General features: G+C 37.3%; 1 protein-coding gene across 6 annotated transcripts in view; it reads right to left on the reverse strand.

Moving 5' to 3' along the window:
* TULP3 (TUB like protein 3) overlaps positions 1-25,578 on the reverse strand; it is a 64,517-nt gene that overhangs the window by 26,306 nt on the left and 12,633 nt on the right. For 5 of the 6 annotated variants that reach the window (XM_019464844.2, XM_019464841.2, XM_019464842.2 and 2 more), the window contains exon 2: positions 4,181-4,232. In XM_019464844.2, the coding sequence (XP_019320389.2) occupies positions 4,181-4,232 (52 nt within the window). Of the gene's footprint in view, positions 1-4,180; positions 4,233-21,396; positions 21,464-25,578 lie in introns of all 6 variants that reach the window. The other variant, XM_019464839.2, reaches the window with a different exon arrangement.

The raw sequence follows: 25,578 nt of genomic DNA on the forward strand, positions 1-25,578 counted from the left end.
AGCCAGATGATCAACTGAGCCACCCAGGCAACCTTCATGTGTACACTTTAACTGGGTGTATATTTACCGTGTGTGAATTAGACCTCAATAAAGCTGTTCAAAAACCTATATAGGACAAAAACAGCCATGTGTAAATTATCTGTGAATCTAGGATTTTCAAACATTAAATACTAAGATTATACTATCAGGGAAAAAAGACAGATATGAAAGAAGCAAACCTGCTCAGTACTGCTGAAACATGGATGATGAAAGAATGAGTTAAGAGAAGGGAAATGGTCAGTGTGGAAATAAGGTAGGATAAAACTTAGAGCAAGAGTTACCTTGTGTCTCTTGTACTGTATAAGGCAGCGAGTGGCCTGGCCAGATACTCACATATCTCATTCTGTTGGCAGGTGTATCCCTTTAGTAGAGATGAATTAATTATACCTTCACACAATGATATTTACTGTAGACATCATTTTACAGACTCCACTTGCTCTGATTCCAAACTTACCAGGCCACTTTAATAATTGCAAACCTCCCGCAGATAGGAATGTGATGACCAGCTGATTCTGGTATATAGTTCATTAGAAATTAATAAATTAATCCCCTGGCTTAGGTTCATCACTTATGAAATTGGTTAGTATGAACCAATCCTCATGAGACTTATGACCTCTGGCTGCTCTTATCAAACTATCTCTCATCCTACAAAATTCATGACCAATGACTCAACCATGGGAACATTCCCAAAGCAGGACTCCTAAGAGGTTAATCTACTGTATACTTCAGGCAGGCGTGGGGAGAATAAGGTTCCCTAGGCTCTCCCACCTCCACTGATAATCACTGCCACAGTAAGCCACTGTCATGGATGGGAGTGCATGGTACACCTCAGGTAGGTTGGCAGGCCCCGGACTATGAGCCTTCCATCAAGATCCTACCAGCCTGTGAGGCCCAGACCAAGCAGCAACCTAGCCTTCCTCAATATACTTCCATCTCAGCTCTAACTTACTCTAAGATCCTATCTAACATTCTGTTATCCAGTCTGACCCCACTCTACAGATGAAATAGTGGGCCCCAGAGTTGAAGAATCTTACCTAAAATCAGGAGCACCTGGGTGGCTCAGTCGGTTAAGGGTCCAACTTCAGCTCAGGTCATGATCTCACAGTTTGTGAGTTTGAGCCCCGTGTCAGGCTCTGTGCTGACGGCTCAGAGCCTGGAGCCTGCTTCAGATTCTGTGTCTCCCTCTTTCTGCCCCTCCCCTGCTCATGCTCTCTCTCTCAAAAATAAACACTAAAAAAGTATTAAAAAGAATCTTCTCTAAGATCACATAGCTAATTAATGGCAGACTAAAAACTAGAACCAAAGGCTTCTGATTCCCAGCCCTATGTTTTATTCATTCTGTAGTGCTGCCTTTGTTACAGGCCATTTGAACACTCAGTTTGCATTTGTGGAAATTCCCTTGCCCCCTGCTGAGCAACCTCCTTCTTATGCCCAAGGCAGCATTTCAGGCCCCTTACAGTATTCTCGCACACTATTTAACACCATTTGTACATCAGGCCTGGACATTTTTTGAATTTTGAAATACTCCTACAAAATTTTATGTCTTGATATTCATTGACCACCTCTGGAAAGATACATTAGAAGTTAGTGACAGCCTCTGGTAAAAACTAAGTCATATAGAGAGGGAGAGACTGTTCACGAAATATCTTTTCTGTATTACTGGAATCCATACTTTTAAAATAAAATATATCTCTATACAAAATTCAAAAACTGCAAAATTCAAAAACTTACATCTACTATGTTATTTCATAGATGACCATAGATTTTAGATGCTAGCACAGTATGTACCAGTTAGCCTTATAAAAATAAATCAAACAAAGATCTACAATTTTATGGGCACATCTCCCTAAATAGAGTTTGCTACGCAATGGAATATAGAAAATAAAGGGCCCATCTCAAGTATTTCAATCTCTTTTGTGTGTGGTGGGGAGGTAAGTATAAGTAGAAATATATATATATAATCAGAATTTTCCCCATGATCCCAGTTAGATTAGTTTCCTTCCTAGTTTTAGTTTATGTTTTCCCAGTATTCAAAAGGATTGTTTATTTCACACCCTTTACCCGGCAACTTTACAGATGTGTGCACAACACTAGATGGGTCTCTGTTTAGAGGCAGCCTGCCTCGCAGAGGAAAATGCTGAGACAACCACCTGTAATTGCTGAGAAGTTTTTTTGCCATTTTCCTGCTTGGCTGTGCAAAACTAGACTTGCTTAAGATGTCCCTGCGTCTCTTTAAAGGAAGCAGGTTGGAGGGAGGATACAGCTGGTATATTAACCTCAGCAGTGGTTTCGAGGAAGCCTACTTATAAAAAGTGCTACAGCCAGGCTCCCCCAGGACAGGTCACTCATGTTGGGGTCCCCAGCCTTCCAAGCCCACGTGCCCTGGGGATCCCTAAGCCCCAAAGTGGATTTCACCGACATATGCCAAGATACAGGTGCCAGGCTGTTGGAGTTCACTTGGCCCTCCCCACGTGGAGGGTGGGCTCTGAACACCAGGCTGCACAAGCACTCCCACAATGGCCCAGGGACAGGCAAGCTCTGTCGTGTGTTCACCTGGGTGCAGGGAGAGCCTAGGGCAGCTGGGGCCCAGAGCGCTAGGCCCAGTGGTACTTGTCCCTGCCAGCCAGCCCTCTGGGGCCCTTGCCAGGGGTGGAGAAGCTGTGGTTGTCCTGTGCCTAGCCAGGTGGCTCCAGACAGGCCTCTGTTGCTATTTAGACCTTGAAGGTGACAGAACTAGATGGGTGGAGCCACAGCCGGGCCACCCTGTCCAAGCATCGTGGCTGTTCCTCTCTGCATACTTCACGATGCAGCATGTGAGGAGGGCTAGGGCCTGAGCAGGATGATGGCACAGCTGATGATGGAGGCCACCACGGCCACCTAGAAGCCAAATGTCTCCTATGGTGGCACAGGCTTGCATACACGGGGTCTCTGAAGACCACTGGGCAACATTTCCCCTCCAGCTGCACGTGAGGAGACTAGACCCCAACATTTGGTGACTTGAGTGTCAGTAGAATGTGATGACAGTTTCTGCCATCACCATGAAAGACTCAGAAGGTGCCATTCAGGGGTGGCCACACATGAGCACAAGCACCAGTGCTGTTCCTGGGGCCAGTGTGGCGTTCCAACCCACAGGGGCCTTGCCCTATGGAGAGTAGGCTTGCACATCCCCACATGCCCCAAAGAGACCTCTTCCCCAGTTTTTAATGAGTCCACCTTTAAAGCAACTTATTACACTAGAAGTCCCATTATTAATTCCAACATTAACATAAATAAGGCAAAACTTTAGAGGTATGTTTAGTCACCTAGAGTCTAGACACTACATGGGAAGACTACAGCTATAGAATGTCCTAAATTAGAAAACATGCTCAAATGAAAGCAAAATATGTTGGGCATAGGTTCTAAGCTGACTAACAATGATGATCATAGCATATAACGACACACAAGTGTCCATTTATTCCTTCCTTCCTTCAAATATTTAACGAAGGATTATTATGTGCCCAGCCCTATGCTGGGAACTTCTGGTCATCATAAACAGACTTGACTCCTATTCTCATGGAGCTTAGCCTAGTGGAAGAAACAAACATAAATCAAATCACTGAAGAAAAGAATGAATGTGTAACTGAACACTGGGACCAGTGCTGTGAAGAAAACTGTGCTGTAAGCAATCGGGGTTTTAAGCAGGCACAGCAGCATGCTCAGGTCTGTATTTGAGAATGAGAAAAACATTGTAGTTCAATGAAATTGAATAAAATTCCATGAAATTGTAGTTCATTCTTGTAGTTCAATGAAAGTACAATGTAGAGACATATTTAAGGCAGCAGGACCAAATTACTATACAGAAATACAATGTTAACATTCTTCTAACTCTTAGGAAAGGTGCCAAGGAATTTCCAGTGACTATAAATCCAAGGCCAGTTTTATCGCTGTGCTCCTGAAGGCAGTTGGGTCTTGCCAGAGCCCAGGGCCTTGGTTCAGCACTGCTTAGTTACAACATCAGAACCTTTCCCTTTCCTGTCTTCTTTCCATGACCCTGCCAAGACTTCAGAGTTCAAGACTCTGCATCAGCAGATGCATCATCATCATGGATCAGTATAGCTGTTCACTTATTTCAAAACAGGAGGGAGACTCCTGATTTGCTCACCTGATTATCTAGTTTCAGCTGTCGAAGCTTCATTGTCTCATCTTCAAAGGCACTATTTAAAAAGGAAAAAAAAAAAGCATGTAAAGAGAAAATTCTGTTAAAAACATGTCAATTTCGTATTCTCCATGTATCTACTCCCCTGGGCTATTTTCAGCCAAATGATTCTGCCTTAGGGAAAGTTTCTAGATGTTACCTGACACTGGCTTCAGGAGGACTTGCCACGCTTATTCTATGGAAAACCTCAGGAGACTGAAGTACCCAAAGGGTAAAAAGAAAAAAAAAAAAGATGTAGAACATAGACTCACATGCATGCAGGAATTTTTTTTTTAAACCGTATGTTGGGTACTAACTATAGCCCAGACACAGTGCTAAGTATCTGACATGCATTATTTTATTTATTCCTCAAAACAATCCTACAAATTAGGCACTATTATTCTTCACACTTTGAACATGGAGAAACAGACTTAGAGGGCTATGCACAAGGTTAAACAGCAGAAACAGACTCTAATCCAGGTCTCTTTCTAGAGTCTAAATTCCACCTAAAAATCCAATATATTTTTCTTCTTTTTTGGAGCTAGTTCTAGGAAATAGAGAATTAAACTAAATGGGGATTGTGGCAGGCTGCCCCCAAATACGTCAAAGTAGGACACTGATAATTCTGAATTAAAGTTTACTTGAGAAACAGCCAATGCAAGCACATTCTGACCCTCCTTTCTGTCCCCCAGAAGCAGGAAGTCAATTTCCCATGTGAAAGGTACTCTTCCTGTACCAGGAGGTAAAAAAACATTTATCACCAGAGATAGAGAATTCAAGGCCTAGAAGTCAATGTACACAAACTCTGCTTAAGTTCTTCACTAATTAGTAGCCAAGACTAAGGTTCTTTGTCTTGTCATTTCTTCACAAATTTATTGTTTCTTTCTCTAAAAGGTATATAAACTGCCTACTTTGGTCATTTCTTAGGTTCCATATCTATGAGACCTCCACATGTACAAAATTAATTTTTCTTCCCATTAATCTATTTTGTGTCATTTTAATTGTTAGACCAGCCCAAAGAACCAAGATTAGTAGGGGGAATTTTCCCCCACCCCAACAACTGTGTATAGCATCTGACTACAGCCTACTGATTTCCTTAAGATCTAGGCAAGTTGGGCACCTGGGTGGCTCAGCTGGTTGAGTGTCCGACTTTGGCTCAGATCATGATCTCATGGTTCGTTAAGTTCGAGCCCCACATCGAGCCCTGCATTGGGCTCCACCAGGCTCACTGCTAGTAGAGCAGAGCCCACTTCGGATCCTCTGTCCACAACCCCCCTACCCCCCGCCACCCCTTCCCAGCTTGCACTCTTTCTTACTCAAAAATAAAAATAAACATAAAAAGATTTAGGCAAGTCATTTAACTTACTTTGCAAGTTTGCCATTAATAAAATATGATGCCAGTCATGGAAGGAGACTATAAGTACAGTTGAACAGACAAGACTTAACACCACTAGGAGACAGATTTGTTTGATGGAAGAAAACAACAACAAAAATGGAATCCAATGACTGTTTTCAACTGATAAACCAAATGCTTTTGAACTTTTAAAAAAACTCTCTCTGAAGCCATTTCTATTTTTGAAAATTTTCTAACTTAAGATTTTATTTTGTGACTCAGAATTCTTGGAAATAGTAGAGAATGAAACAAGGCAGAAATGGTTCTCAGTTATTATTATTTATAATAATAGTAATTATTATTTAATTATAATTTTTTCTGGAGCTTACTATCAGAATCTATTTGAGAAGATAAATTCCATGGTTACCAAGGGAAGCATGGCTTTTCCTGCATTTGAGGTAAAAATACCAAAGCATCTACCCACAGCTTAGTGGTTTACCACTACCTTCACACATTTTAGAAGGTTTTATGCATTTTATTTTATTTATTTATTTATTAAAAAAAAATTTTTTTTTTTAACGTTTATTTTTGAGACAGAGAAAGACAAAGCATGAACGGGGGAGGGTCAGAGAGAGGGAGACACAGAATCTGAAACAGGCTCTAAGCTCCGAGCTGTCAGCACAGAGCCTGACGCGGGGCTCGAACTCACGGACCGCAAGATCATGACCTGAGCCGAAGTCGGCCGCTTAACCAACTGAGCCACCCAGGCACCCCAGTTTTATGCATTTTAAAAATGCATAACAACTTGGAATTTGTGTACTATCTCCAAGACTCCTCCTGCCTACTAACCTGTAAGCAGATTTTTTTTTAATGTTTATTTTTGAGAGAGAAAGAGAGAGAGCACATGCGTGAGCAGGGAAGGGGCAGAGACAGAAGGAGACAGAGGATCTCAAGCAGGCTCTGCGCTGACGCAGGGCTCGAGCCCAACAGTGAGATCATGACCTGAGCTGAAGCCGGACACTTAATCGACTGAGCCACCCAAGCTTACAGCCTGAACCTGTAAGCATATTTCATAACCCCTTAGATATAGATGACATCCTGGTTCTCTGACAGTTTCCCTCTATTAATTTCCTTCTAAACCATATGCTTAAAAACCTGTTGGGTATTTAAAATAAATCATCTCCTTTATCCCAGTTCAAAAGAGGGAGGGACAAGCAAACAAACAAAAATGTCAGATATGATGTATTCAGGCCTTGACTTTGTAGGTCCCTAACAGTTCTCCTAGACATGTTCCTGTTTTCCTTAATATTTTTAATATTCATTCACATATTTTTAAATCCTAGCTTTATGAGTACAGTACTAGAATATTATTAGTATTTAGTGGATATTAGTATAAATTTGAAAAACTCTATAAAGCAACTAAGACAAAAAATTAAGAATATTAGGATATATAGGGAAAAAAGTATGAATACACAGGAACAGGTAACATGGTAAAAAAAAAAATGCACTGTTACGTGCTGGTATTTTCAACAGCTACTGCTATGAATCCTGCTTCTCCTCTAACTCACTTTGCCTTCAACACTAAACTAGAATTGCAAAACCCCCTGGCATAGAAAATAAATCATCCTATCCCACCCCCAACCCCACCTCTACACACACACACACACACACACACACACACACACACACACACACAGCTAAAATCTCAATCATGCTAAATTCTCACACACATCTAAAGTTCTCAAACACTTCTGTTAAAGACGCTAAGAGTGAGGAAACCAGCTGTATCTTCAATGCCAATCTCGACACCATGTAATTCCTTTCATCAAGCCTGAGCAAGCTGAACAGGTTTTGTTTTGACCTTAACAAAAGAAGCACTAAAAATATGCTATATAATTATAACATTTAGATACCTCCTATACATCAAGAGCTATGCTTCCCTTGAGCTCTAGTTTTAAATTGTAATTTACCAGAAATAACATATTTTATATACTTATATTAATCTGAACTAGAATTTCTGGTCTAAACTGGAAGATGATCTTACTAAATTTGCATTTTTTCCTTCAATACTCTCTCCTTCCTTTAAAACAAAGTTGTTTAATGGCAGGCCTAACCAAGCCTGGTTCATAAATCAACATAAAACAAGAAGAATTCCTACAGTGTAAAAGAAATGGAATTACGTACTATATTTTCTCCCATTTTTCTCATGGAAAATTTCCTATTTCTGGATACAAACAGGAAAAACCCTAAATATACATCTTATAAAAACAAACATAGATCCAACATTGAAGTGCAGCATAGAATAATACTCACAGAACGCCATTCTCTTGAACTACTCTCCATTATATATATGTGCATTATACACACACACACACACACACACACACGCACGCACACACACACACAATGCTCACCACAATAAGTGTAGTCACTATATCTGTCACCTTGAAACATGATTACAATATTATTGACTATATTCCCTGTGCCATACTTTTCATCCTCATGACTTATTTTATAACTGGAAGCTTAATGCCCCTTAATGCCCTTCACCTATTCACCCTATTATTTCTTTAATTGAAAGGATTTTTGAGATAATATATGTGTTACAAGAAGATTGCTGGTGACAAACTCTTTTTGTATGATTTTTTTCTTTCTAGTTTTTTTCTTCATTGGTTGTAAAAATAAAGCATATTCATCTTATAGATTTTGTAAAAATTTATAAAGAAATAGTCTCTTCATAATCCTACCCTCATGAGATAATAATCCCTGCTAACAAGAAAATATCTTTACAAATATTTCTAGTAATTTTTATATATTTGAAATAAAATTTATGATTTTTATATCATTTTAACTCAAGATTATATCATAAGCATCTTTTATGTTATATAGGTTTTTGAAATATAATATTAAATGGCTAGTATTCTAAAATATGGACATTCCATAAATTTTTTATTGTGGTAAAAACATGTATCATAAAATGTAATATCTTAACCATTTTTAAGTGGACCGTTCAGCAGTGTTAAGTATATTTACATGGCTGTTTGCATACAATTTTTTATAGCAGCATTATTCACAAGGGCCCAAAAGTAGAAACATCTCAAGGGTCCATCAACTAATAAATAGGTAAACAAAATCTGATTTATCTATACAATGGGATTTATTCTGCCATAAGTAGAAGAGCTTGAAAGCATTGTGCTACCTGAAAGAAGCCAATCAACAAAAGCCCACATATTATATAATGCTGTTTTTATGAAATGTCCAGAATAGGCAAATGCATAGAGGCAGAAAGTACATAAGTGATCGCTTAGGGCCTTGTGGGGATCAAAGTTGAGGGATGATAGCGAAAGGGCATGGGATGAAAACATCCTAAAATTCACTGTGGTGATGATTGCACATTTCTATGAATATACCAATAAGCACTGAAGTGTGTATAATTTAAATGGGTGTATTGTATGGTATATGAATTATATTTCATTCAATAAAGCTGTTATTATTAAAAAATTCATGAGTCTATACTAATTATAAATAAATGGCACAACAAAGATCTTTACAGAATAACCAACTAATAAATATAGAATGAATAATGGAAGTAGAATGTCACCATTTTATAACCACCATATTAATAATTGACTCTTGCAAGAAACATTGATGGATCCTACAACCATTGAGTAAAATAAGATATTCAACACAATCTCAAGTATCTCCCCACAGATTATATTAGTTACAAAGAGGGAAAGGTAACCTTACAATGAGAAAATCTAGCAGATATCACCTTAACCAAATGAACAGATTCAGCAATGATGGGACAGACTGACATAAGGTATTTCCTGATGTGATGTATCGAGAAGAAAACAATATCACGTATGCAATATTCCTGCCAACAATGTTTGTCCTAAATCTATTCAAGAGGAAACAAACCAAATGGAGGGAAATTCTGCAAGACAACTCTCAGAATTCTTGAGAAAAACATCCTTATTAAGAGAGACCAAAAAAAATTTTTTTCTAGATTAAAGTGGAGAGACTTAAGAGATTTCTAGCAAGAAAATATAACACATAATCTTTGAATATTAATCATAACATACACACAGTAAAGACTATTATGGGTGCACTAAGGATATTTGACTCTGAACTGTGCTTTAAATAAGAGTATATTAGCATATTAATGTGATAATAGTATTGTGGCCATGTAGGCGTGGGAATAAGGTGGAAATAATAATGGAACAGGGTAGTATGGATGGGGGGAGCCACATTTCTCTGAGTATCCATGAGTCCATAATGATTAGAATCAATGAATCAATGAATGAATAAATAAATGAAGAAGGTACACCTCTTCCTTACAGAAAAAAAATCCAATTAAAAAAGATAAAAGGGAGGCACCTGGGTGGTTCAGTCGGTTAAGCATCCGACTTCAGCTCAGGTCATGATCTCCTGGTTTGTGAGTTCGAGCCCTGCGTCAGGCTCTGTGCTGACAGCTCAGAGCCTGGAGCCTGCTTCGGATTCTGTGTCTCCTTCTCTCTTTGCCCCTCCCATGCTCATGCTCTGTCTCTCTCTGCCTCTCAATAATAAATAGATGTTAAAAAATTTTCTAATAAAAAAAAAGATAAAAGGAATGATGGAAATAGAAAGTCACCAAAGGCAAACACAGTAATAACCATTGCAGACAAGAACCATAAATGGACACCAAAATTAGTAGGTGTAAGTATGATGGGAACTAGATATTTGTATAGTCTCAAAGTATCTGTCCACAGGATAATTACTGATTGCAAAGGGAAAAAGAGTAACTTTATAATGGAGAAACCTGGAAGACAGCACGTTAGCTAAATGATTAAGATTAACATCACCAGTAAGAAGACACAGCAACATCACGCTCCTTCTGATATGATGTGCTGAGAAAGGTACAGCATCATTTTTTTGTGGCACTCTCACCAGAAGTGCACAGCCTTAATTTAATCATGAGGAAACAACAGAGGAGCCCCAACTGAGAAACACACTACAAAATAAAAGGCCAGTACTCTTCGAAACTGTCAAGATCAGAAGGGATGAAGGAGAATGGGAGGTACGAGCTTCCAATTATGTGATGAATAAGTCACAAAGATAAAAGGTACAGCATAGGGCATGTAGTCAATGATACTAGAATAGCCTTGTATGCCAACATATGGTAGGTACACTTATGGTGAGCATGGCATAAAGTATAGACTTGCTGAATCACTATGTTGAACACCTGAAACTAATGTAACACTGTATGTCAACTATACTTTGATTTTTAAAAAAGGAAAGGCAAAGGGGCACCTGGGTGGCTCAGTCAGTTGAGTGTTTGACTCTTGATTTCAGCTCAGGTCATGATCTTGCAGTTCATGGGATGAAGTCCCACATTGGGGCTCCACTGTCAGTGCAGATCCTGCTTGAGATTCTCTCTCCCTCTTTCTCTGCCCCACCCCCACTCGCTTGCTTACCATCTCTTTCTCAAAATAAATAAACATTAAAAAAAAAAAAAAAAAAGGAAAGGCAAAGAAAGACTGAGATACTAAGCAAGTTGGAGAACACTAAAGAGATATGATGACTAAGTAGACTACAGGATCCTGGATTTGGATCCCAAATTATTAAGAGACATTAGTGGGAAAACTGGTAAAACTCCAAGAAGACCTGTGGATTAGCTAATGGTACTGAATCAGTATTAATGTCCTGGTTTTGATATTTTACTATGATTATGTAAGATATTAACATTAGGGGAAGCTCAGCCAGGGAATTCTCTTACGTTTTTACAACTGTTTTTTAAGTCTTCTTTAAAAGATTTTTAAAAGTGAGATATTAAGAGATAATGTTAATAAGTAATGACTCTAGGTGAAAGTCATAGGTTATCGGTTTATTTTCCTTGCTTGATTTCAGTATATTAAAATTTTTTCAAAATAAGAAACTTGAGGGGAAAAAACAAAAAACCAGACATTTTCCTAAATGTGTACACTTAAAAATCCACATGCCCCGGGGCACGTGGTGGTTCAGCCAGTTGAGTGTCTGACTCTTGATTTCAGCTCAGGTCAGGATCTCATCATGGTTTGTGAGTTTGAGCCCCACATTGAGCCCCGCATTGGCCTCCATGCTGACAGTGAGGAGCTTGCTTGGGATTCTCTCTCCCTCTGTCTCTGCCCCTCCTCCTCCCTCAAAATAATTAAAAAAAAAAAAAATCCACATGCCCCTTAGTCGAGGGTCTAATTTACATGCACAGTATTTCTAAGGAATGGAGATGGTATGAACAATAAAGAAATTTGCCCAAGATCAAATATCTGAGACACTCAAGAGCCCACCTTAAAATGTTACTCACTGAATTGCTAGTCTAGAGCTGTACCCAACAGACCATGTTGCCAAATAGTTTGAAGCATTTAATAATATATCAATGACATGCTAGATTCTATGATTACACTTTTAGCATTCCTGTCAAGTTCTCTACGCATACAAAAAAAAAAAAAAAAAGGATAATTTTTTCTAACACAAAATCCATTGCTGCAATACAGTCAGGGAGTGCTTCTTGCCACCTCCTACATGGTGCCAGATAATAAGGATGCTGTAATCAGCACTTCCCTGCAATTTGGCCAGGGATGCAGGTGGCTAAACAGCTCCTTCTGTGGTGCCGGAGGGAGTAAACACCATTCTTGCCAGGAACACAGCAGGCTAAGACTTGCAAAAATGAAGGCTATGAACAGTCCACGGCTCTTCTAATAGTAACTTGAGTGAGTACTTCCTTTACTGATTGCAATATTGCTTCATAACATCACAAATGATCGTTTTTAGTCTCAGGAATTAGTTAAGAAACAAGGAAAGGCTTACCCTGCTTTATTACATAAATTCAATAAATGCCAATGGGGATTGATAAAGGAGACAATTTCGAAGGCAATTTATTCATTTTAGTTAGAGGAATTCATAATTGTAAATTGTTAGTAATTAGCTGCCTGTGTGAAGTTACAATAAAGCAATTTATGAAAATCTGGTTCAACTCAATCAGAAATAAATGTACTATGTGTGACAACGAACTATTAGATGATATTACAGGAAAGATGAAGGAAAAAAGGTTTACCTGAAGACAAATAACTACATAAAGCAATGTAATTTTTTAATTCTTAAATCTAGTCCATTATTCATACTTAATAAAAGATCTGACTCCTACTTCTGGGAGAAAAACTGTACATTTTATTATGCCTTTCACTTAAATACACATACTAAAAAATCAATAAAATCAACAAATTAGACTTCATCAAAAAGAAACTTTTAGGGGAGCCTGGGTGGCTTAGTCGGTTAAGCGTTTGACTTCGGTTCAGGTCATGATCTCACGGTTTGTGAGTTCGAGCCCCGCACTGGGTGCTGTGCTGACAGCTCAGAGCCTGGAGCCTGCTTCGGATTCTGTGTCTCCCTCTCTAAAAATAAATAAAATGTAAAAAAAATATATTTTTAAAAAGGAAACTTTTAGAGAGAGTACATCAAACTAAAAAGTTTCTGCACAGAAAGGAAACTATAAACCAAATCAACAGGTAACCTACTAAATGGGAGAAAATATTTGCAAATCATATATCTGATAAGGCATTAAAACCCAAAATATATAAAGAACTCCTACAAATCAATAGCAACCTACCCCCAACAATCCAATTTGAAAACAGGCAGAGGATCTGAATAGACACTTTTCCAAAGACAGACAGATGACCAACAGATACATAAAAAGGTGCTCAATATCACTAACCATCAGGGAAATGCAAATCAAAACCACAATGAGATATCACCTCACATCTGTCAGAATGGCTATTATCAAAAAAAACTAGTGTCGTTGAGGATGTGGAGAAAAGGGAACCTGTACGCTGTTAGTGAGAATGTAAATTGGTACAGCCACTATGGAAGACAGTATGGAGGTTCCTCAAAAAAATTAAAAATAGAGCTTCCATATGATCCAGTAAGTCTATTTCTAGCATTTATCTGAAGAAAACAAAAACCCTAACTTGAAAAGATATCTGCACCCCCATGTTCACTGCAGCATTATTGTGCTGCAGCATTATTGCAGCATTATTGTTGTGCTGCAGCACAACAGCCGAGACATGGAAGTAACATAAGTGTCCATCAATGGATGAATGAATAAAGATGTAATATGGAATATTATCCAACCATAGTAAGAATGAAATCTTGCCACTTGCAACAACATAGATGAACCTTGAGGGCATTATGCTAAGTGAAGTAAATCAGAGAAAAGACAAATATTGTATCTCACTTATCTGTGGAACCAAGCTTACAGATTGGTGGTCACCTGAAGTGGGTGGGGGCTAGGCAAAATGGGTGAAGGAGGTCAAAAGGTTATAAAATAAACCAGTTACAAAATAAGTGATGGAGATTTAGGGTATAGTTAATAATAAAGCATTGAATATTTGAAAGTTGCCAAGAGAGATCGTTAAAGCTTTCATCACAAGAAAAAACAAATTTTATAACTATAAATAGTTATGAACATTAACTAGACTCACTGTGGTGTTCATTTCACAATATATACAAATATTGAATCATTATGTTGTACACCTGAAACTAATATAATGTTATATGTCAATTATACCTCAATAAAAAATATGTTCTCTTCATCTGTGGCTTTTGTTGTACAAAAAGATATTGTTATGAAAATTAAAGGACAAGGCTCAGATGAGGAGAAAATTTTTGCAAAATACATATCCAACAAAGGATTTATATTTAAAATCAAAGGTAGTCTTACCAGTTTACTCAGAAGACAACCCAATTAAAAATTGGACAAATGTTTCAACATTCATTTCATAAAATAAGATCTACAAATGGTCAATAAGTATTTGGAAAGATGATCAATATGAATAGTCATTAGGAAAATGCATATTAAAACCACAATGAGATTGGGGCGCCTGGGTGGTTCAGTTGGTTAAGTTCCCAACTCTTGGTTTCAGCTTGGGTCATGATCTTGTGATCTCACGGTTCATGAGCTGGAGGCCCACAATGGGCTTCGCACTGACAGCATGGAGCCTGCTTGGGATTCTCTCTCTCCCTCTCTCTTTCTGTTCCTCTGCTGCTCACTCTCACTGTCTCTCTCTCGGAAATAAACTTAAAAAAAAAAAAAACCCAAAATGAGATATCAATACATAACCACTGGAAAAGCTAAAAATTAAAAGACAGACCATACCACGTGTTGGTGAAGACGTAGAGCACCTTGAACTCACATTGCTGGTCAACCAGTATTTGTGTGCAAAATGTGCAACCACTTCCAGGTAATTTTTTAAAACAGCAAACGCCAAACTGGATGGCTCAGTCGGTTAAGTATTCGACTTCGGCTCAGGTCCTGATATCCTGGCTCGTGAGTTAAAGCCCCATATCAGGCTCTATGCTATCAGCACAGAATCTGCTTTGGATCCTCTGTCCCCCTCTCTCTCTGTCCCTCCCCTGCTTGCACTCTCTCTTTCTCTCTCAAAAATAAATAAACATTAAAAACAAAAGTCAAATTATACCAACTATTTAATCCAACCACTCCACTCTGAAATCTACCTAAGAAATGAAAGCATATGTCCACAAAAAATATCTACATATGCATGTTCATAGCAGCTTTATTTGCAATAGCCAAAAAGTGTAAACAACCCAAATGTCCCTCATCAGATGAATAGATACACAAATTTAATGTGGGATGCCGTTTGGAAATAAATAGGAAAAAGCTATTGACACACAAACAAAATGGATGAATATCAACATCATTCTGCTAAGTACAAAAAAGAGAATATACTATAAGATGACATTTACATAAAATTCTAAAAGATACTAAATCAGTAGTGACAAAAAGGAGTGGGTTTCTGAGAGTGAGAAGAATTGGATTATAATAAGGCAAAAGGAAACTTTTGGGGTTCATTATCTTGACTGTAGTGATGGTTTCACAGGTGTATACATATGTCAAAACTCATCAACACATACAGTTTAAATGTGGGGTTTGACGTATATCAATTATACCTCAATAAAGCTATTTTTAAAATCCATCTACAAAGGGAATTAAACGAGTAAATAATTCACAATCCAGTTCCAACTACAGTATGAGTATCAATATAGTGTTAAATCAATGCAAACCATATATTTTAAGCTTTTGCAAACTATCATGATGAAAAATCTCCAACATATTAAATATATCTCCAATATATTAAATGTGTTCCCATGCACATACTTCAGACATTTTATAAATATTTGGACACAAAGATCTAAGGTCAGGCTTGCCACAAAAATTCACACAATAAAAAAGCATGTAAATTGGAGGCGCGCCTGGCTGGCTCAGTTGGAAAGCAGGCAATTCTTGATTTCAGGGTCAGGAATCGGAGCCCCACGTTGGGTGTAGAGATTACTTAAATAAATAAACTTAAAAAAAATTTTTTTTAAAAGCATGTAAGTTGGAGAATGAAACATACCATGTGAATTAGGTTTCAGCCATTCTGTTATTCTTCTCCCAAGAGGGCCCAAGGGCCACATAGCTCCTCTTTACTTAGGTGAGGTAACAATTTGAGAAGCAAATTTTCATCATCTTCTCCAACCCTACTCATAAAAACACACTTTCTCTTCCTATCACAGAGGAAGATGTTCTTCTCCCTAAAGTGAATGCTGATACTGGTGAATTGATTCTGTCCCGTTTCCCCAGAATTAACAATGCATATTGCTCCTGTATCCTCCGTCTTTCGATCTCTAGTAGTGCCTTTCCTCAGCTCACAATCTTTCTTTAAAAAGATACCTTCCTAGACCTTATCTATCTATAAAGCTATGAATCTATCTCCACTTTCCATCATCATTAAATAACTTCAGGATTATCAACACTCACTGTCACTTTTTTAACTATAATTCACTTCTCAACTCGCTGCAGCCTGGCTCTATTCTCTCATTTTCCTGAAACTCTTTCTCTGATTGCCAAAAATAACACTTTGTTTTCACCCTTCATTCCTCCTTGATTTGCCTAAAGTATTTGACAAAAATAACCACAGGCTCCTCACTGAAACATGTTCCTCCCTTGTTTTCTTGAAAACTCCTTGGTTCCACCCTTAACTAGCTGTTGCTTAGTCTCCTTTCATTAAATTCAGCCAGCAAATATTAAGCATGTCCTGCGTATCAGGCACTGAGAGGTAGGCACTAAGGATACAGGAACGAACAAGGAATTCACCTCAGCCTTCACAATACTTTCACACCTGTATTTTTCGTCCTCTTCCACTGACCATTATTGTAGTCAGGATTACATGCTGATCTACACCAATCTATTCTCCATTGTTGGATACTTATGTTGTTTTAAATTTAATAACAATAAGTGTTACAGGTATGTATCCAGGAGAAATTAGCAGATATGTCCTCAAAATGACCTATACATGAATGTCCATAAAGCCAAAAACTAGAATCATATATCTATGAACAGGAGAACAAATAAGCAAATTGTAGCATATTCATTTAATGGAACACTACTCAGAAATAAAAAGAACAAACTGGTAATATACACAACAACATCGTTAAATCTCAAAAACATTATGGCTGATTGAAAACAGCCCTGCACAAAAGAGTATACACTGCATGGTTTCACTTATATTAAGTTCAAGAACCAGCAAAAGCATATATGGTGATAGAAGTCAGAGCAGTGGTTACCATTGTGGGGTGACAGGTAGAGTATAACCAGAAAGAGGGCAAAGGAAACTTTCTGGGTGACAGAAATGTTCTATATCTACATAGGTAAAATAGTCATTGAGCTGTACACTTAAAATGTGTATTTTACTGTATATAGATTATACCTCAATAATAAATAAATAAATAAATAAATAAATAAAATGTACAGTTTATATCTGCATTTCAAAATTTCTTTCTCCTTTTTTAAGTAGGCTTCATGCCCAAAACAGAGCCCAAGGCAGGGCTTGAACTCACAACCTTGAGATCAAGACCTGAGCTGAGACCAAGAGTCGGATGCTCAACCGACTGAGCCACCCAGGCACCCCTCAAGGTTTCTTCTTTTTTTTCTTCCTCAAGGTTTTTTCTTGACACAGATTCCCAGAAATAGGCTCACTAAGTTACAGGGTGGATCTAAATCCTTTGTGGAATGAGAAGACTGGTCAAAAGCTATGACTAGTTTTATTGCCAAATAGCTTCCCAAACTACATCAATTCACACTCCACCAGCAGTGCACTGCGGATCACACATAAAGTGAAAATTATCTTTCTTGGTAGTCCACATTTAGATAACCTGTTTACAGGTATAAAAAAAATACCTTGACCATATGTATCCTAACACCATAGATATTTTAACTTTACCTTTAAAAATAGTTTTAAATTTACTTAGCCATCTGGTTCTTATTAAGTCTACTATAACTTCACAATTCTCCTTAAAATAAAAGTAAAAAAAAAAAAACTGTCTATAATTTTAACCAATGCCCAACCAATGCCAAGTATAACAAAAGCCTATCAACAACAGAAATACAATAATAATAATCACATGTCACTGGGGTAAAGGGTAAGACAGAGGTTCTACTATTTGCTAGGGAGAGTGCTAAGGGGCTTTATACATATAAACCTTATTTACTATTCATCTGAACCATGAAGGTCGATATTATTTTATAGGTGAAAAAACGGTGGCCCAGGAGATTAAGTTACTCACTAAGCCAAGCTTAAGGTCATATAAATTAGAAAAAAACAAAGCAAATTTTAATGCAAATATGTCAGACACCAAATTCCATGTTCTTTCCATCACCCTGCTTTTCAAAAACAGGCACACATCAATAAAGTAAAAAAAAAAATTGATGTATAAAAAGCATTTGACAAAATTCAAGATCACTCAACAGAATAAAAATAGAAGGAAACTACCTCCATATACTAAAAGCCATACATGAAAATCTACAGCAAACAATACACAATGGTGAAAGCATTTCCTCTAAGATCTGGGACAAGGCAAGGACGCCCCTTTCATCACTTTTATTCAACATGGTACTGAAAGTTCTAACCAAAGCAATTAGGCAAGAAAAAGAAATAAAAGGCATCCAAACTGTAATGAAATAAGTAAAATTACTTCTGTTTGCAGATGATATGATCTTAAACACCGAGTATTCTAAAGACTTCACACAAAAGAGACCCTGTTAGACCTAATAAGTGAACTCAGCAAAGTAGCAGGATACAAAGTCAGCACACACAAATCAATTACATTTCTATACACAAACAATAAGCAACCTAAAAGGAAATTATAAAAATAATTCCATTTACAACAGCATCAAAAAGAATAAAATATTTAGGAATTAACTTAACCAAAGAGGTGAAAGATTTGTACAAATAAAACTACAAAACATTGCTGAAAGAAATAAAGGAGACATAAATAAATGGAAATGCATCCCATGTTCATTGGTTGGAAGACAGTACAGTTCAAATGTCAATATTACCCAAAGTAATCCCTGTCAAAATCACAATGATGTTTTTTGCAGAAATAGAAAAACCCATTCTAAAATTCATAAAGAATCTCAAGAGGCTCTGAATAGTCAAAATAATCCTGAAAAAGAAGAACAAAACTGGAGGATTCACATTTCCTGATTTCAAAACTCACTACACAAAGCTAATTAGTGTGGTATTGCTAGAAGACACATACAGACCAAAGGAATAGAATAGAGACCCCAGAAATAAACCCTCAAATATATAGTCAAATGATTTTGACAAGGGTGTCAAGACCATTCTCGTGGAGAAAGGATAGTCTTTCAACAAATGGTGCTGGAAAACTTAATATCCAAATGCAAATAATAATAATAATAAATTTGGACCTTACCTAACACCACATACAAATATTAACTTAAAAAGATCAAGAGCCTAAACATAAGACCTAAAACAATAATTCTTAGAACAGGACAAAATCTTCACAACATTGGACTTGGCAATGATTCCTTGGATGTGACACCAAGGGCACAGGTAACAAAAGAATAGACAAAATGGACTTCACGACAAATTTTTAAATTTGTATATCAAAAGAGACTATACACAGAATAAAAAGGCATCCCACAGAATAGGAGATAACATTGGCAAATTATATATCTGATAAGGGATTAATACCAAAAATATATAGAGAACTCCTAAATGTCAACAATTACCAACAACAACTCAACAGTCTAATTCAAAAATGGGCAAGACATTTCTCCAAAGATATACAAATGGCCAATAAGCACATGAAAAGATCTTCAACAGCACAGATCATTAGGGAAATTCAAATCAAAACTACAATGAGATACCACTTCCTACATATGAGGAGGACTACTATCCAAAAAGCAGAAAACAAAAGTTGGCAAGGATGTGAAAAACTCAGAACCCTTGTACACCACTTGTAGAAATGTAAAATGGTACAGCCATGGTGGAAAACAGTACGGATATTCCTCAAAACATTAAAAACAGAATTACCATGTAAACCAGCAATTCCACTTCTCAGTATTTACCCTAAAGAAGCAGGGTCTTAAAGAGATATTTGTACATTCATGTTCACAGCAGTATTATTCACAATAGCTAAAGTGCAGATGCAACCCAAGTGTCCATCAACATTCGAACGGATAAGCAAAATGTGGCATATACAAACAGTGGGATATTATACAGCCTTAAAAAGGAAGGAAATTCTGACACATGCTACACAAAGTTATAGAAAGACAAATACTATATGACTCCATTTATAGCAGTTATCTAGAATAGTCTAAATTATAGAGACAGAAAGAATAGTGGTTGCCAGGGGCTGGGGGGGGTGGTGTGGGGGGGAGGGGAGAATGAGAAGGTACTGTCTTACAGGTAGAGTTTCATTCAGTTTTACAAGATGAACAGAGTTCTGGTGATGGAGGGCGGCCGGGGGTGGTTGCACAAGAACGTGAATGCATATAATTCCAGTGAACAGCACACTTAAAAATGGTTAATGGCAAAAAAAGAGAAAAGCTTAATGGTAATTTTTATGCTATGTATATATTAACACAATAAAAAAAGAAAAAAACACTAAACATAAATTTGAGAAAATATAGGCTAATGTTTTTATAGTGTGAACTATAGAAAAGTCACAGCAAGACATAAAGCCCAGAAAGTATCAAGGAAACAACTGATAGATTTCATTACATAAAAATTTTAAACCTGAATGCTAAAAATTAGTAAATAAAATAAAAGCCAAGGACTACCGAAGGGGGAAAAAATGTAACAGGTACACCAGCAGCTCTTTAAAGTGTCATTATTTTCTCATTTTTAAAATAATACTGCATTGCTTTTTAATTCAAGCAATGCTCCATGACACCACAATGGCCAAATAGCCCAGATTATCCAAAATAATCCTGATGCTTTCCACATTTTATATTTGAGGAGAATAAAAATCAGTGGTTTTGAAGGATAATAGTAGTAGTAAAAGCTTAGTGTTTGAAGTCTGAAAATCTGGGTTCAAATTCTGATTCTGGTACTTCCTCACTGTTTAATCTTCAATAATCAGTTCATACACCTAAGCCCTACTTGCATCAATTATGAAATGTGGACAGTAATATCTACCTCACGTTGTTTGTAAGTATCAGATAGTTATGTGTGAAAGTATATGCAGACATACATAAAAGTGCTTTGGAAATTGGCTGCTAAAGCATCCACTTTGTTCACTGCTCCGAAGGTAGGCCACAGGCCAGTACAGTGAATTCACTCTTTAATTCTGACAATACTGAGCATAATATAAAAAAGACCATCGAGTACCCTGGTGATACAGAGGAAAGAAGACCAGTGAGTCTGGTGAGACCAGTCTACTGAGTACTGACTAGTCAAAGTCTGATGAGAGTACCAAATATAGTTGGATGGTTGCAATACCCTGTGAAAAATACATTAACATAGGTACAATCTACCCAGTAGAAGTTTAGTGACATTTCCTCCCCTTAGGCGATTAGACAGGCATCCTCAACTTTGGAACATCTATACATACAAATGACAAAATCATTCTCAGAGTAGGTAATCCTAGATGAGTAATGTAAAAAATGAACAATATGCCTTTATCTACCATGATCTAAGTCAATTATAGAACAATTTTCTCCATAAAAATTCTCAAAAAAAATTTTTTTTAATGTTTATTTATTTTTGAGAGAGACAGACAGACAGAGAATCCAAAGCAGACTCCAGGTTCCAAGCTGTCAGCACAGAGCCGATGCAGGGCCCGAACCCAGGAACCATGAGATCATGACCTGAGCTGAAGTTGGACACTTAACTGACTGAGCCACTCAGGTGCCCCTCCATAAAAATTCTTATAATTAATGTTTAGGTTTCCAGTCAAGCTCAGAAAGGCCTCAAACCATGGTAAATAAATAATCAATTGGGTTTTTAAGTTTATTTATTTATTTCGAGAGAGACAGAGCAAGTGGGGAAAGAGGAGAGAGAGAGGGAGACAGAGAATCCCAAGCAGGCTCCGTGCTGCCAGTACAGAGCCTGATGTGGGGCTTGAACCCACAGAACCATGAGATCATGACCTGAGCTGAAACCAAGAGTCAAAAGCTTAACCAACTGAGCCACCCAGGTGCCCCAATCACTAATTGTTTCATAAACTTGAGTTATATTTACTTTTATGTATTGCTCTGGAAATCCAATTTCATTTGAAAGATTTTTCTATAGGAAAACATCCTAAATGCCGAACAACCAATTCATACTAACAATTGGAACATAAATACGGCTATAAATTGGGGAACTATCCGTATATCCTTTTTTTTTTTTTTTTAATTAATTTATTTATTTTGAGAGAGACGGAGAGAGCATGAGCAGGGGAGAGACAGAGAGAGAGAGAATCCCAAGCAGGCTCTGCAGGGTCAGCACAAAGCCCAATGCAGGACTTGAATGTGTGAAACTGTGAGATCATGACCTGAGCCGAAATCAAAAGTCGAATGCTTAACCAACTGAGTCACCCAGGCAACCCTACCCGTGTATCTTTATAAACTCACCTGAAGTACCAAAGTTCGTGCTTAAAAAAAGTACCAGAGGCTACAATGGCAATACAGTCCACTCCAGACAGCATCAGCATTTACAGCAAGGACAGGGTGTTAATGTAACAGTAACAGTAATTCTAATGGATGTGACAACAGAATAGTGAGTAGAGAGAAGAGAGAGAAGAGAGCCTCTTTTCTACTCTGCTATTGACAAAGTGAGTTATTTCCCACAGTCTTTCAAAACCTCCAACTTACTAATAAAAGAAACACAAAAATATGGATTTCTTATTTAACTAGCTAAGAATATATGAAAATAAATTTAAAGGTGGCAAATTGTTGTGGTAGCCTCAAAAGATCATCAAGTTTACTACTTCCCATATGGAAAAGTGAAGAGAACGCAGGAAAAAGAGGCGATATTAGAATTGGGAGTAACCTTTCCTTTTTTCTTGTTCTTCTGTTATATCGGGGAGGGGGCGAATATTAGAAAAAGGAAGTTTACAACTTCCTATATATCCTGTGATACATATGTGAGGATTTTGCTAGGAAGCCTAATGTTAGTATCACCACTTGCTGGTGATATGGAGCCTCGCTAACCAACAGTATAAGGCACTGTGTAGCCCTGCCAACTAGGAAATCACCATAGAAAAGCAGAGGCCAGGAGAGGTGAAAAATAATGCCAACCGAGAAAAAATATTTACAAAACACATAACTGATAAAGGAGTCATATCCAAAATATACAGAGAACTCTTAAAACTCATCAATAAGAAAACAACCCAATTAAAAAATGGGCAAATGATCTAAACAGACTCCTTGCTGAAGAAGATATACAGATATCAAATAAGCATATGAAAAGATGTTCCACATCTTATGCCGTTAGGGAATGGCAAATTAACAAAAACAAAACAATGAGTTGCCACTGCATCCCTATTTTGTAATGGCTAAAATCCAAAACACTGACAACACCAAATGCTGGCAAAGATGTGGGGCAATGAGAAATCTTGTTTATTGCTGGTGGGCATATGAAATGGCACAGCAGCGTTGGAAGACAGTTTGGTAGTTTCTAACAAAACTAAACCTACTCTCATCATACGATCCAGCAATTGTGCTCTTAGTATTTACCCAAATGAGTGGAAAACTTTTGTCCACACAAAAACTTGCCCATGAATATTTTCATTGTGGTTACAGTCGCTTTATTCATAATTGCCAAAAACTGGAAGCAACCAAGATGTCCTTCAATAGGTGAATGGACAAACTGTGGTATATCCACACAATAGATTATTATTCAGTGATAAAAGGAAATGAGCTATCAAGCCACAGGAAAAAAAAAGACATGGAGGTCTAGTGATAAGTGAAAGACACCAATATTTTTTTTTTGTTATTACATTTCTTTATTTTTGAGAGGCACAGAGAGATAGGGAGCAAGCAGGGGAGGGGTAGAGAGAGATGGAAACACAGAATCCAAAGCAGGCTCTAGGCTCTGAGCTGTCAGCACAGAGCCCAACACGGGGTTCGAACCCACAAACTGTGAGATCATGACCTGAGCTGAAGTCGGATGCTTAACCAACTGAGCCACCCAGGCACCGCTAAAAGACACCAATCTAAAAAAACTGTATATACTTTATGATTCCAACCACATGAAATTCTGGAAAAGACAACACTACAGAGATAGTAAAAACAGACCTAGAGGATATAACGCTAAGTGAAGTCAGCCAGAGAAAGACAAATACCATATGATCCCACTCTTATGTGTAATTTAAGAATCAAAACAAATGAACAACAACAGCAACAACAAAAGAAACAAACAGAAAAAACAGACTCTTAAGTACAGAGAACCAACTGGTGGTTGCCAGAGGGGAGGTGGGTAGGGGTATGGATGAAAAAAATAAGGAGATTAAGTATACATATCTTGATGAGCACTGAGAAATGTATAGAATTGTTGAATCAGTATATTGTATATCTGAAACTAACACAACACTGTATGTTAACTATACTTGAATTTTAAAAAATAAAATAAATAACAACAAAAAGATCAGTGGAGAGATGAATAAGTAGAGCACAGAGGTTTTTAGGGCAGTGAAACTATTCTTATGATACTGTAATGGTAGATACATGCCATTATACATTTGTCAAAACTCACAGAATGCACAATACAAAGAGTGAACCCTAATGTAAACTACAGACTTTAGTTAATAATAACGTATCAGTATTGGCTCATCAATTATAAAAAATGTATCACACTAATGCAAAATGTTAATAACAGTGGAAATGGGGTGGGTGGGTGAGGGGCTATATGGGAACTCTCTATACTTCCATTTATTTTTCTATAAACATAAAACTGCACTAAAAAGTAAAATCTATTAATTAAAAAAAAATGATAGTATCAATACTGTGCTTTTAAGTTCCTGCCTTGCCCAAAATAATCCCCTATTTCTGACAAGACTGGACGTCTGGAACATGTTTATACGGCTTATTATTCTGTATAGGCCTGTTTCCACGGCCATAAACTGACAGACTGGAATACACACCTGATAAAGGCTGAAGTAATCAGACTCTCCTGGGATTTTTAATTGGCTCTGAGAGATCTGAGATCTGAGTTCAGTATAGGCTATTTTATTGTAATTCAACCTTTCAAAAAGTAATTCAACCTTTATTTTACAGTTGGAGAAACTGAGGCACAGCTAAATTATGTGGTCCCACAATCAGTAAATGAGAGTGCCAGGATCCAAACCCAGGAAGCCTAGTTCCAAAGCTTATGCTCTCAACCCTTATATGAAAGAATATTTTACTTTACATTTTATTTGTAACCAAGAATACTAGGACACCTAAAACTGGATCTGACACAAATTGATCGGTCAGTTACAACTGCCATCTCTAATTCAAACTTTCTTTTAGAAAGGACACAGAATTGAGATCTAAGAAAAAATATGGATATATATAAACATTCATAAACAGGTAATTTTCTTTAGGAGAATTGATACTGCCTTTTACCCTCTTGGCATTACCTTCAATGATACCATCAACCAATGCAAAGTAAGGTTTTGTACTCCATATTTTTAGACCCTTTCAAAATACAACTCTCTCTAAAATTTTTTTCCTTTAGAACTCCTTTGAAAAGTC

The sequence above is a fragment of the Panthera pardus genome, unplaced genomic scaffold, assembly GCF_024362965.1.
Source record: "Panthera pardus isolate Hobbes unplaced genomic scaffold, ASM2436296v1 HiC_scaffold_6, whole genome shotgun sequence".
NCBI lineage: Eukaryota > Metazoa > Chordata > Mammalia > Carnivora > Felidae > Panthera > Panthera pardus.